We start from the raw sequence: 14,527 nt of genomic DNA on the forward strand, positions 1-14,527 counted from the left end.
CACTATAGGACTTACTCCTTTTAGGTTAGTCTATGGGTTGGAAGTTGTTGTACCAATGAAATTTGTGGTCCCCTAGCCTTAGGATTGCAATGGAGCATAAGTTGGATCCTAAAAAGTTGATTCAAAATCAGCTAGAACAACTCCTGAAGTTGTAAGAGGAGCAGGTCTTAGCTGCTTAGGTGTCAGGAGTGACACACTCAAGATGGCAAACATGGGTAAAAATGCATGTCAAAAGCGAAGATCTTTGAAGAAGGATATTCGGTGATTATTTACAATTCAAGGCTTGATAAATTTTCAAGAAAGCTAAAATTGAGGTATGGTGAACCATTTATTATTTTTAGGCATCTTGGTCAATGCATGTTTTTATTACAAGACCTGAAAGGGAATATTCTTAAGCTTGCAATAAATGGGTTTAGATTGAAAAGAATGGTGTAGCCTTACTTTAGTCCAATTAATTTAGTAATGCCTAGTTAGGGACATATTTTTCAAAGGGACAATTCATGGTGCGAAATGTCACTAAGGCATGAGCTTGATATGACATATGACACAAATGAGTTGAACAATGAGTTCAACTTCTACTTCAAAAAAGCCAATGGAGCAAACGAGCCTGCATTTTTCTTCTTCACCATCGCCATTATAGGCTTGGGTTGCAGCAGGCACCATGATGCATACATGACAAACTTCAGCGCAAAATCTTGCAATGACAAAGTGCTCAAGGAGTGAGGTCAATGATGATGGCAATGTGGAATGTAGGGCAGATGAGCAGCTCACACAATTGAAAGAGGGGGAGACAACACCAAGAAATGCAAACATTTTACCAAGCACCACAAATATGGTAACACTAGTTGTTGACTCTACACTTGTGCTTGATATTTTGGAGCCTACAAATCATGAATGGTTGGAAAAACTTGGATTGTTAGCATATGCTCAATTACCATGGGATCAATGGGTAGCAAATGTGCATGCTTCTATTGAGTTAGATATCATGAGGCAAACGAATGGAAAAATTGCATGTAAAATCAAGTTGACCGTAGTCATTATGGGCCATGTATTTTCTCTTCCTCTTAATTCCAACCCAATAAGTTGGAAGTGCTCAGATGAATGCATGAGGCTTTTGGTGATTCAACTAGTTCGAGGAACATTGATGTGTCAAATCAATTGGATGCCATCAAGAAAATGCAGCTTAGGTGGTTTAAGGATAACTTCATGTTGTTCATTGAAACTGATAGTATTATCTGGGAGACATGTGGGATCATTTGGTATGTAGAGCATGTTGCTATGCCTAATTGAGATGGATTATTGTATGAAAGAATCATGGTTGAAGTTTGGGTTCCTAAGTCTAGGAAGCTCTTCCAAAAATCAAGATCTAGGTTTTTTGGCAACCCTTTATGACTATGCATGGTCCATGTATCCTCTCTTGACACTTGAGTATTTATTGAAGGCCAATTATTATGGTTTACAGGATGATGTAATTGGTAAGGATACCAAGTTTGATGGCCAAGAGCAAGTTTAGCAGATTGATACAGAAGATATTACGTTTGATGGTGATCATGAGAAATAGGCTGTCTACAAGGATATATATTACAAGTCGGCTATGATGAGCAATATGCTAAGAAGTTTGCTCATGCATATGGAAAGAATGTTGCTATGGATATTATGGGGGATTGTGAGTTGGTAATCAAGTCGGAAAACTTTATGCAAAGAAGAAGGCCAAATTTGGAAAGATCGGGTTGGGTGATATGCATGGCAGGATAAATGCCGTGCTAGGGATGCTCATATGGATTCTCATGTGCACCATGTATCTTCCACTTCTATGCCTTCTATGGTTGACAATTTGGCACTTAGTAACATGGTAGATGTGCTTGAGGTTATGCAGAAGGTCACATGTTATCAACAGTGTGACATGGAGGGTACTATGAGAAAGACAGTGGCAAAAAATCTAGAAGATCAACTTGTTGAGTAGTAGTAGTAGAAATCAGATTTTTTGTCACAACAATTAAAGTTAAAACAAGAGGAGTATGATGGTTTGAAGTTTAAGTATGAAGAACAGGTTTTAGAATTGCAACAAACCATAGAAAAAGAAAAAATGTCTATAGTTTTGTTTGAAAAATGGATAGATCAGTTGAGAACCAAGTGCATGGCTGAACTCAAGGCTTTATGGATAAGCATAGTATCCTACAAATTGATCATAAGCTGTTATTGGAAAGATTTCAGCTGTTGTAGGTGGTTGAGTAGCAAATCTTGAAAAATATGGAAGTAATGTGGATGATGTTGTAGTACTAAGAATATCTAAGCTTCATAACATGAGAGATGTGTCGCTTGCTAATGTCAAGAATGCTTGGGAAATTGTTGCTAATAGGTTTATTGGAGTTATCTCAAAGCTGTATGAAATGCTTAAGGATTCATTTGTCTCATCAGTTGATGGATGCTTTGATTCATGAGAAGGAAACTTTGGTTCATAAAGTACATGAATTAGAGAGTAGATGCTTGGAGTTGAATGCAAAACTGGATAGTGCATTGAATGATAAAAGAAATATTGATTATTAAATTGCTTGTTTGGTTTGCAGCAAAAGGAATTGAAGCATGTAGATGGAGAGGATATGTTGAAGGAGGTGCTTGATGAAGTCCATGAGGAGCTTAAAGACATAAAGCATGACTCTTCATTAGTGATTGGTGGACGATCAAATGGTTCGTGATGTCTCATCATGTTTAGCTATTAACCCATACATACCTAGGCATCATGTTTCGTGATGTCTCATCATGTTTAGCTATCAACCCATACATACCTAGGCATGTCATTTAGTTCTCTTTGTAGTTGTAGCTTTTTGTTCTTACTTTGTTGTCATATATCTACTAGTTTCATGTCACTTATGCCTAGGATCAATTATACAACTACACAAGAGGGCTTTGAGTATTCTAGAGCAGTATCTTAGTGGGGCTATGCTCACTACTTCTCATGTGGCTTGTTAAGGGGTACAAGGCCTCTAGCAAGGTATAACTATATTTTCTTGGTTAGTTCTAGCATTTCATTTTACTTAGCTACATGCTAGTGGGTTCGACTCTCAACTATCCCAATCATCAACTGGGTTGTGCCAAGTGGGGGCTTGAATTATATGATATCACTTACACCTTAGTACTTGTTGCACCTTAGTACTTTAGTATGCATATAAGTGTTTAATTTATCATATGTAAAGCAACCTTCAAATGTCATGAGAGGTCATGTGAAGGAGGGTGGCGGTTGTTCCGATGTACCCCTTATTGTATCTTTTCATATCTATCACTAATGGAAACAAAATATCTTAGGGATAATGCCCTGTGAGGGTTATTGATGGTCGATTTTACATTTCAGTCTTTGTCTTTTGAATTTTTGATGTTGTTAACTATGATATCTTGATTTAGGAAATAATTAAGTAGTATTTTTTAGCATAGCGTATACGCAACTATGTTGTGTACTTCATGTCTGTATGGGGTTCTTGAAAATTATGTGTTGTTTGAGAGAGAGAGAGAGAGAGAGAGAGAGAGAGAGAGAGAGAGAGAGAGAGAGAGAGAGAGAGAGAGAGAGAGAGAGAGAGAGAGAGAGAGAGAGAGAGAGAGAGAGAGAGAGAGAGAGAGAGAGAGAGAGAGAGAGAGAGAGAGAGAGAGGTGTTGAATATATCCACACTCTCGACAATGTACATGGTGTTGTATCAAAGCTATAGAGCTCCTCAAAGTTGTCAAAACTATCTTATATGTAGATTCTATATTCCACAAAACCATCTTACAAGCAAATTTATGTATTTCATCACATAATTATCTTACATATAGTCTATGTATTCTATAGAACCACTTCACATGTAGTTTTAGAGTACATTATAGGTATTCCCAAAGTACATGACAATGCAAGTAGTTTCTCAATATATTACAAGTAGTTTCAAAGTATATGAAGAAACAACTTCACAAATATAAGTTCTTAGTGCCTCATTTGAGCAATCCCTCATGTCATTGTATCCTTATTCATTTTGAGTTGTTTGAAATTATATCCATGTATTGATTTATCTAAAGTAAAGTCCTTTAGCTATATAAGATATTCAGGGTAGGATTTGGCACGATGTCACTTCTTTTAAGGAAAGTAATTTGAGGAGTAAAGGAAGGCTCATCATGGAAGGATTCAAAGTCTTACAATCATTTTTTAGCTATTTAGATGTCTTTCATCACTTTTACATTCTCAAATTGTATTCAGAAGATGCTGCTGAACTTAAGGGAAGGTGTTAAGTATGCAAGCTCATATTGCCTCTTCACTAAAGTGTAAGTAATGCTTCTAGGATAGCAAAGGTTTTTGAGTACATTATAGGTAGTTTAAAAGTACATGACTATGAAGTCACAATACTTTTTGTACATGACAAACAGCTTCACAAATATCCCTCACATCATTGTATGCTCATTCATTATGATTTGTTTGAACTTATTTCCATAATATTATTTACCCAAAGTAAAGTCCTATAAGTTGCTTCTTTAGGTATATAAGTTTTCATAAATACATCTTGCTAATCTCTTCACTTGTAACATTATCATTATTTCACAAACTCTTGTAGCACCTCAACCCCTCAACATGAGTCCTTTGGCTATATGAGGCTTATCTAAAAGTCAAGGGCAAAAAAAATTAAAACCTATACTTATAGTTGAGATAACCACAAAGAGCAATAACCTCTATTTACCATTACACCTTCCTAGTGACATGTAGCAACAATATTTTGCAAAAACTTGACCAAGACTTCCCTAGATGTGGAGTCACTTATTGTAGTCTTAAGGTCTCGATAACAATGTAACAACTTGACCGAGGCTTTGCTTGGTTTTGGACTCACTTATTGTGGTCTTAAGGTCTTTGTTAAAAGATGAGATCTATCCAATCTACATTGTCCCACTCACTCCTAAGTAGCTTTGCCTTATTTGCTAAAACATTAAAGCATATCAACCCACATCTAATCTTTATTCATTCTAGTTAGCCATCTGGCCATGAGCCTAAGAGCTTTCTCCTTCAATTGTCAAATTCCTAGCTCAACTTTGTTTTAAGGCTTGTAATTTGATCCTAAGAGATAATGTGCCAATTTTCTTAAGCTCCACGTTTCTAAAGAAAAGGACTAAAGTAGTAAGTAAGAGTACTTAAATGCAACCAATTTGTTCACAAATCTTAGAGGAAGGCTCCATATTTCTTTATTTTTAAATAGGATTTTCTTGTTAAACCATTCAAATCTTTTTCCTCATGGTCAATTCCAATTTGAGAGGATAACCAAGATACATAAAAACTTTTCTAGGTTTGATTAGTCCCAAAGACATAGCCTAAAGCCAACTCAAATCCATAGTTTTTAAGTAAAACACGTATTCCAAATTCACAATTTTATAATGACAAGCTCAAATTTTTTGAACTAATTGCATGACTAAAAAACTTGGCAAACTAATCATACACTGAAGTAAGATTTTGAGCAAGGGTTGTACATGTTTGAGCCATCATTGCAAGTAGTTGCAAAGTAAACACTTTTCCACTTAGGATAGGCAACCCTTTGATGTGACCTTTTTGTACCTAATATTTGATATTCCTTAATAGATGCTTCGTTATGATATCAAAGACTAGAGTCAAATGATAATTTTGTATTGTTGACCTTCTAAGGTCAAAAGCCTTGAGAGATGGTGCCATCAACAACCATTTTCTAGAACCAGGGTGCAAATCTCAACCATTTGATCACTTCCACTATCAAAACCCAACTAATCTTGTTGTAAGTTTTTAAATCCATAATTAGTAGAGCAACTTTGGCTTCACTTACCAGACCTCAAAAGAGGCGTTAAGAATGGCATCATGCATTCTTCTTCCATGCACAAAATCATAGTACTAACAATGCAAGATCTTGGGCAAGATAAATCATATGCCATGGTCTTATTATCACTTTGTATGTTATATTAAGCATTGTAAGGGGATTCCATCATTAGGTTTCTTTTTATTTAATCCTTTTGGTATCAATTTGACTAGACCCTCATTCATGGATGAAGGCATAAAGCCACTAATCCTGTAGGCATGAACAAAAGCATGAAGGTTTTTGCCATTGAGAGGAATAAACTAGGCTATTAAAATCTACTTTCTTTTTTTGGCAATGTGTTCTCACATGATTAAAGGTACCACGGAGTGCCCACATAGGTAGGCCGGTGCCCCTAGGGCTCAAGACCTCATCAAACTCACACACATGTTTTACCAATCAGCCTACACGTTGCTAGTATTAAAATCTACTGACGATACATAGCATAAAACAAGGACTTTGAAGGTGCATCCCTTTTAGCTAAAATTTAGTAGTCTCAACCTTGTGAGCCCCTTGAAGTGTTTTTCTTTTTGCAATGCATTCTCATGTGTGATTAAGGTACCATGCAGCATCCCATATGGGGCAATGGGTATGAAGGGTGTGGGTTTCACGAGTCCCTTGACTGCCCAAACCTTATTTTTGGAGCATAGAATGATGCACGGTTACAGGGAACTAGATCAATCATTGAACTGACTGAAATAACCGAAGATGGAGATGGCTCGTACAGACAGACAAGGAAGGTCATAGGAGCACGCAGAACAGCATCTGAAGATGAGTTTGTGTGTGACGTCTTCGTGTTGATGCAGGCTGAGCTGCCTGCAGGGCTTGATACAGGGAGGTTGATCAGCATCCTTCAGAAGTGCAAGCGGAAGAAAGATCTACATCATGCCAGGTGCGTGCTCGCATACTTGCGCGACCACTTCCTGGAATCACACCCCATCCTTGGCAACTGCCTCGTATCTACCCTTGTCGAATGTGGGAGCCTGCGTGATGCCCAGCGCGTATTCGACATTTTGTGTCATCGCAATGAGCGTTCTTGGACTTCGCTCATTTCCGGCTACGTCAACCATGGGGAATTCCAGTATGCCGTACACCTCTACCACAAGATGCAGGGGGAGAAATGCTCACAACCAAGCACATATACATATGTGGTCATGCTCAATGCGTGTAGTAGGCGGGATGATGCAGAAACAGGGAAAAGGCTCCATGCTGCAATCATCCAGAGGGGAATGGAGATGGAACTTCACGTGGCCAATGCGTTAGTGGACATGTATGGCAAGTGTGGAGCACTTGCAGAGGCAGATCAAGTGTTCAATGGACTGCCAGCTCGAGATGCTGTCTCATGGACTGCCCTGATTGCAGGGTATGCTGAACATGGTCTGGGTGACAAGGTGCTGAACTGTTATAAACAAATGCAGCTGGGACGTATGTACACAGATGCTTTTACATTTGTTTGCTGCTTGAAAGCTTGTGGTAGCATTGGAGCCTTGCACTCAGGCCAATCTTTACATTGTGAGCTATCAAAAATGGGATTTGAAAGAGAATTGATTGTCGGAAATTCTCTGATAAATATGTATAGCAAATGTGGTTCCCTTGCAGAGGCTCACAGGGTGTTTGATAAGCAGCCGCTTCGAGATGCAGTTTCATGGAAGGCTTTGGTTGCAGCACATGCTGAACACGGGCTTAGTGAGGAAGTCTTGATTTGCTTCAAGCGGATACAGCTGGAAGGTGTGTTTGTGGATACCAGCACATTCATTCTCTGTTTAAAAGCTTGTGGCACAGAAGGAGATTTAGAAACAGGGCATAGCATACATTCTGAGATAACTACGAGAGGACTTGAGAAAGAGCTATACATGGGGAGTACAATGGTGGACATGTATGGGAAATGCTACTCTCTTGCAGAAGCAGTCCAAGTGTTTGATGGGCTGCCAGTTCGCAATGCAGTCTCATGGACTGCATTAATTGCCGGATATACTGAGCAGGGGCTTGCTGAAGAAGCTCTGAACTGTCTCACACAAATGCAGGCTGAAGGAGTGTCCGCAGATGCTGTTATGTTTGCTCTTTGCTTGAAAGCTTGTGGTACAATAGGAGTCTTAGAAGCAGGGCGAGAAATCCATGATGAGATCAGGAAAACAGGTTTAGAAAGAGATCCCCTTGTAGGCAATATGTTGGTTGACATGTATGCCAAATGTGGGTCGGTTGCAGAAGGTCAGGAAGTATTCAACCAACTACTTGTCCGAGATGTTGTGTCCTGGAGTACAATGATCAAGGCTTATGGTGAGAACTATGCAGGCGACATGGCTGTAAAATGCTTTGAGGAGATGCGGCAGCAGGGTGTGGAACCAAATACTATCACTTTCACTTGCCTTCTCACTGCATGTACCCATGCAAATTTAGTTTCAGAGGGACAAAAATATTTTAAGATGATGATAGAAGAATATGGAATTGAGCCTTTGTCAGAGCACTATGCTTGTATGGTTGACCTTTTAGCACGATCAGGACATATCTATGAGGCAGAAAAATTTCTTGTGGCCATGCAGTGTCCCCCATCTTGTGTTACTTTAATGAATCTATTGAATGCTTGTAAAATATATGGGAAGGTAAAACTGGGACACACAGTTTTTCAGCAGCTTGTTGAGGTGAATCAGGAAAATGCTGCATCTTATTCCTTGATGACAGACATTTATGCCAGTGCAGGCAGGTTGACAGATGCAAACAGGATAGATGAGATGAGGAAAGGTACAGGTGCAAAGAAAAAGCCTGCTAGTGCAATCACGGAGGTTGGGAGAAAGGTGAATAAGTTTGCTGTGGGTGTCACGCAGACTCAGGATATATCTGAAATGTTAGGAGTCTTGAGCTCATATGTAAAACATAGGGGCTATGTGCCAAATACAGATTTGGTAAGTCGACATGAGGAAGAAGTAACACCCTGTTAGTGGATGTGAGGCAATTCAAGTTTGCTTGTAAAGTGCAAGAATTTTTTATGTGCTCATTTTAAAAAGGTGTCGGGCTCTACTCTGAGCAGAGCAATCGATTTCTTTTGTAAAACTGCTGTTCCATTGCTTCAAATGTACAGTGAGAGGTCAAAGGGACTTTCACTAGAAACAGTGAAAAACACAACTATGCACTGCTGATTTATTGGTTCAGTTCAAAAGGAGAGGGTGGTCCAACAGCAGGCAGTGCTAGAACTCCAACATGCAGTGTATTTTAACAGCAAATCTGGTAGACAATAAACAACTTTTGTGACCAGTGGTAGCAGCCAAGTTGATTTCAGATTCCATGTTTGATGTTCATAATTGATTCTGCCTTTAGAGAATGCAAGTTATTGGCATGTTCTGAGGTTGAAAGGGGACTATTTTTGGCAGCTCGAATCAAAGCAGATGCCCTTGAGCATCAGGATGGCATGGATCTGTTAGCTTTCTTTCCCTCCACCAAGTCTACTACTTCTGCTCAGGGAGTGTAAGCTGAAATAAGGTCTGATTTCTGGACAAATGGCATACTTTTTCGCACATTAGAATCAGTGATGTGTGTTTACATGTTTGAGGCCACTACCCTTGTACTTTGTTCTCAGCTGTTCAGCAGTCCTGTATGCTTGGTCTTGTGTAAAAATCTCCAAGGTATACCTGCACAAGGACACAGTATCAGCAAGATTGATACAATGTTATGTACTGTTTGCTTTTTGCACAATAGGTAGCAGGAAAGGAAGTTATGAATAATATGGTTTTCAAGATTGAGTAGAGAGCAGATGTCAGGTATCTTTGGTTCCAGGTCGGGTTTGATATCAAATCTGGCCAGCAGTTCATACAAGTGTTTGATCTCATCTTGCAGAAGTGACAAACTGGAGCAATGGCTGTCTTTCCTTAGCAGGCAAAGCCTTGGTTGTCAACCAGATTGTGCTGGCAACGGCCTAAAGTACATTGCTTCCTGCTAATGTTTCTGTTGGAAAGAGACAGACAATGGAAGCAAAAGAAAGCAACTGCTGATTACTGGAAGAACTGAACTACAAAACTAGAACACGAGCTCAGAGAATAAGATAATGGGCCATAGAGGCCATATATTAAAGTACGAGTATAACAAGTAAAAACCACATGGGCAGTGGTAACTACCAGAGTGCTGCCGGTCTCTCTCCCTCCGATAGAATGCAGGCGTGCTGTGTGATATATTAGAAGAATGAAGAACACTATATAGGCCATGAATGAGCCAAAAGAAGAGGCAGGTTGGCCAGCTGAATGAGACCCCAAAATGTAGGTAGGCCAGGCTAAATCGGTCTGCCCAATGAGGAGAAATGCACCGTCCAAGCTGGCCAATGTGCCACCCTCACTCAAATGACCATAAATGCAGTATATAAACCCATGATATGTACAATGCTAACACCCTCTTTCAAATTATGAGCGAGAAATACAATGAAATATACAATAGTGGGGGGAACAAGAAGCTTCTAGGAATCACCACCATGTCCCATACCATTGCAATGATCTGTCAGAAACCTGGTACCACCATGTTATGCACAACAATGGCATTCAGAGAGGATCATGGCTACCCAAGTAGTGAGTGATGAAGCCACCACCAAGGTGCCTTGGAAAGACACTAATGTTGATATTGATCATAGCGATCCCTAACCACAGAGAGCAGAAATAGCTGAATCTCAAAGCCTAGCATGAACTAGTTCCGTAGAAAGCACATCTTGACAATGGATTCCTTGGTGATGAAGCCACCACCAAGGTGCCTTGGAAAGACACTAATGTTGATATTGATCATAGTGATCCCTAACCACAGAGAGTAGAAATAGCTGAATCTCAAAGCCTAGCATGAACTAGCTCCGTAGAAAGCACATCTTGACAATGGATTCCTTCCTTGTCTTCAGGCAAACCACAATAGTGTTCCCCCATGGCAAAACAGACTAGGAGCAAAGTCCACACTCTGTTCGCTAACTTCCCATCATGAACCTAAAAGGCCACTTGCTCCAAAATTTTAACCAACTAGAGTTCATTGGTGCGTATAGAAAGCCATGCTTAAGGTCCACGGAACTTGCATATGAATGAGTTCAGCATGCCCCACCTCCACCACTCTCTCAATCTCTCTTTGGCACGATAGAGTCGTGAGGGATGTTGGTACCACTAGGGCTAGAAGGCCTACTTTCTGGTCACCATGGCTGTTGCCTCACAGTCGGAATTTGTATCAGACTTTGAAGATGTTGAAGAGTTGGAATCCTTGCCCTTCTTCTATGCAAAGCTACTAGATTCTTGCAATCCTTGTTGAGATGCCCTTCTCTCCACAAAAGTAGCATTGCCCATTCTTTTTCTTCTTCATGTCGATCCCTCTCTAAAGCAATTGATGCTCAATCGTGCATACCACTAGGAGAAGATGGCAACCTCCCTATAATCTTAGTGTACAATTTGCTAGAAACTTACTAGAGCCTTGGATGTCTGAGCTCATAAGACATTACCACACCTCATATTTTTGAGTTATTTTGTAGAGAACAATTCTCACCAAGTGAGCTTCGAGAAGTGTTGATTGCTTCTTACAAAGTTGACAGTGGATTTGTTTCATTGGAAGGATAAACAAATGATTGGATAGCGTTAGTAGACTCAAACTAGATGGTATGCAAAACTAGCCATAGAGGGCAACGACTTGTATGGTCGATGGTACCTTGTATATAGGTTGGAGCTTCGACTACACCTCACAAGATGTCCTAGAGGAGGTGATCGCTAGTAGACTTCCTTTGAGACGCATTGAAGAAGCACTGAGTATGCTTTGGCATCAGCTATATCCCAGTGGTGCGCAGATCGGTCGCAGATAGCTCACGTGGTGAATCCCGGAAGGTCCCCAAGAACAAAGTACTCTACTTTTTAGCACAAAAACCCATGTAAAAGCAAGCACTACATGAGACAAGAGACAAATTGGGTTCAATCTCCCCCATGCCTTGTGTGAGCGCTTCACAAAGCATGTATTTAATGTATATTTCCAATCTTCATGCTCAAAAATAGCCCAATTACAAAAATATGACAAGCTTTTAGCTTTTGAGTTTGCTTTCTACCAAAAATAGGAAAATAAAGCTAATGGACGGTGCCCATAGAGTCTGGCACGCCCAATCTCAATGTCCAAATAGAAATAACATATCCAGGCGCATAAGCGCATACAAAATAATAATAAATAATCGATGTCTCTATAGACATAACAAAATATAGGCGTGGCGCCTATCAAAATATAGTCCAAAGGTCGAAAACCCGCTAGACTCCAATGCTTTCCTCCGCCACTGCTGCTATCTCTACACATCAACTGAAGCATTCACAATCGTTAGTAAAATAACACAATTAAACCGACAAAAGTGAATACCTAGCAGTCTTCAGCTACATAAATAAATCAACTGGTTAGAAATAAATCCTAACCTTAATTTATTACGAGTGCGCACTCTAAACTCATAAACGTTTATTAATTTAATATGCATTTTGCGGAATCACCCGCTATGGAATCACCCATGTACACACTAAATTAATGAAACGCCCGAAAAGGACAGGCGTCCCCATCAACTTCTCGCACAAAGAATCCTCTTTGCGTATGAGCCCCGGTCATCTAAGTTTACGGAATCCACCGTAAAACCTCACGGAATCCACCGTGGAATATGCCTCCTGGCATCATACCCCCGGGGTGGGATAGCAATTGACCTCAATTGCTATTAGCTCAATGTGGAGCTAACAGAGTGGGGAAAGCATTTAAGTCTCTAGCGTGCATCCATTGTGCTTCCTCTACAGGATGGTTCTTAAATTTTACTAGATATCTAGAATACCTTCGGCCAGTTCTAGTGGTCATGTAGTCAGTGTCTATAATGGCTTCTGGTTCAAGTATTTCAGTCTCTTCTTCTAGTAAAGGTGGGTTTTCATAGACAGGGTGGATAGGTAATTGTCCTCTAAATGGTCTCAATAAACTAATATGAAATGTATTATGAATTTTCCAATGAGATGGCAATTCTAACTTGAATGCATTGTCATTAATCTTATGAATGATTCTAAATGGTCCGTAGAATCTAGGGGCTAATTTAACAACTGGATGTCTATCTACACTTTGCAGTCTACGCTTTTCTATTCTAAGCCAAACATAATCATCTACTTTGAAATTCATGGCTTGTCTTTTCTTGTTGGCTTGTTTGGTATATGATTGTTGGGCTTTAGCAATCATATCCTTGACCTCATAAAAAATAGTGTTATGCATAACAGCAATATCATCAGCAGTCTGTATTTTATTAGACAAAGATGCAACAGGGGTAGATAATCTATAGCCATAAATAACTTCAAAAGGTGCTTTCTTTGTAGATGTGTGCGGTGTATTGTTATATGCAAACTGTAATAAATGTAAGTGAGTATCCCATGTCTGAGGTTTAGAGATAGTGTATGCACGTAAAAGATCTAGAATAGTACTATTTGTGGCTTCTGTTTGTCCATTTGTTTTTGGATGAAATGCAGATGAAAAATCAATCTTTGTGCCTAGATTTGCAAACAGTGTAATCCAAAAATTATTACAAAATCTAGAATCTCTATCTGAAATAATCACTTTCGGCAATCCATGGTTAGTAAAAACAGTTTTCAAAAATAACTGTGCTGCTTGTGATGCCGTTAAAGTTTTCTTACATGCAATGAAATATGCTTGCTTACTAAATCTATCTACAATTGTCCAAATCATGTCATGGTTAGATTTAGTATTTGGTAAGCCAGTAATGAAATCCATAGATATATGTTCCCAAGGTTTAGATGGAATAGATAAAGGCATTAATAACCCATACTGTTTACCATGATGTCTTTTTATTCTTTGACAAATCAAACATTCAGAGACAAAATTAGATACATCTGCATCCATATGCGGCCAATAAAAATCTTCAGTTAACATGCGTAATGTAGAAATGATACCTCTATGACCTTGGTAATGAATTTCATTCAAAACAAAAGATCGGAATGGAATAGTAACACACAGTCTCTTTTCAAAGAACATGAATCCATCATTATATGACAATGAATCAACAGGAATGAAATTATTTTGAACTAATTTTTGCCAATCAGAATGAAAAGTAATATCCTGGTGATATGTGTCTTTCATAGCAATCAAAGAATCAAAAGATATGATAGAAATGTTATGAATTGCAGGTCTTCTGCTCAATGCATCAGCAACTACATTTTCTTTTCCAGGTTGGTATTGAATGATAGGATGGAAACTTTGAATGAATGAAGCCCATTTGATATGACGGTCAGAAATTTGGGGTTGGCTAAGTAGATGTCTAATGCTCTGCTGGTCGGTCTTTATCATGAATTCTGAACCCATTAAATAATGCTTCCATTGTTTTAATGCTTGGACAACTGCTAAGAGTTCCTTGTCATAAGTGGAATATTTAAGCTCAGAGGGTTTCAGCTTAGAACTAGAATATGCTATTGGATGGTTGTCTTGCATTAATACAGCTCCTATTCCTGATCCGCTAGCATCAGTCACAACTAGAAAGAATGGTCTGTTAAAGTCAGGCAATTGTAGAACAGGGGCATTGGTCAATGCATGTTTGAGTAAATCAAAGGATTTCTGCTGGTTTTCAGTCCATTGATAAACAATGCCTTTCTTAAGAAGTTTGGTCAGTGGTAAAGCAAGTAATGAGAAATTACGTACAAACTTCCTATAGAAACTAGCAAGACCAAGGAATGAGCGTAGTTCATGTACATTTTTAG

At 39.1% G+C, this 14,527-nt stretch overlaps 1 protein-coding gene across 1 annotated transcript; it reads left to right on the plus strand.

Moving 5' to 3' along the window:
• The first annotated feature begins 6,340 nt into the window (after positions 1-6,340).
• On the plus strand, positions 6,341-11,188 carry LOC148020121 (pentatricopeptide repeat-containing protein At3g09040, mitochondrial-like). Its single transcript, XM_087700403.1, has one exon. It carries the CDS (start codon positions 6,626-6,628, stop codon positions 8,759-8,761), a length of 2,136 nt encoding a protein of 711 aa, XP_087556529.1. The 5' UTR covers positions 6,341-6,625; the 3' UTR covers positions 8,762-11,188.
• Positions 11,189-14,527: the final 3,339 nt, after the last annotated feature.

Source organism: Lygodium microphyllum, chromosome 19, assembly GCF_053477565.2.
Source record: "Lygodium microphyllum isolate KBCC chromosome 19, Lygodium_microphyllum_v1.1.10, whole genome shotgun sequence".
NCBI lineage: Eukaryota > Viridiplantae > Streptophyta > Polypodiopsida > Schizaeales > Lygodiaceae > Lygodium > Lygodium microphyllum.

Bases quoted from the DNA above. Each gene is read 5' to 3' on its own strand.
- LOC148020121 (XM_087700403.1), top strand. From the start codon at position 6,626: ATGCAGGCTGAGCTGCCTGCAGGGCTTGATACAGGGAGGTTGATCAGC.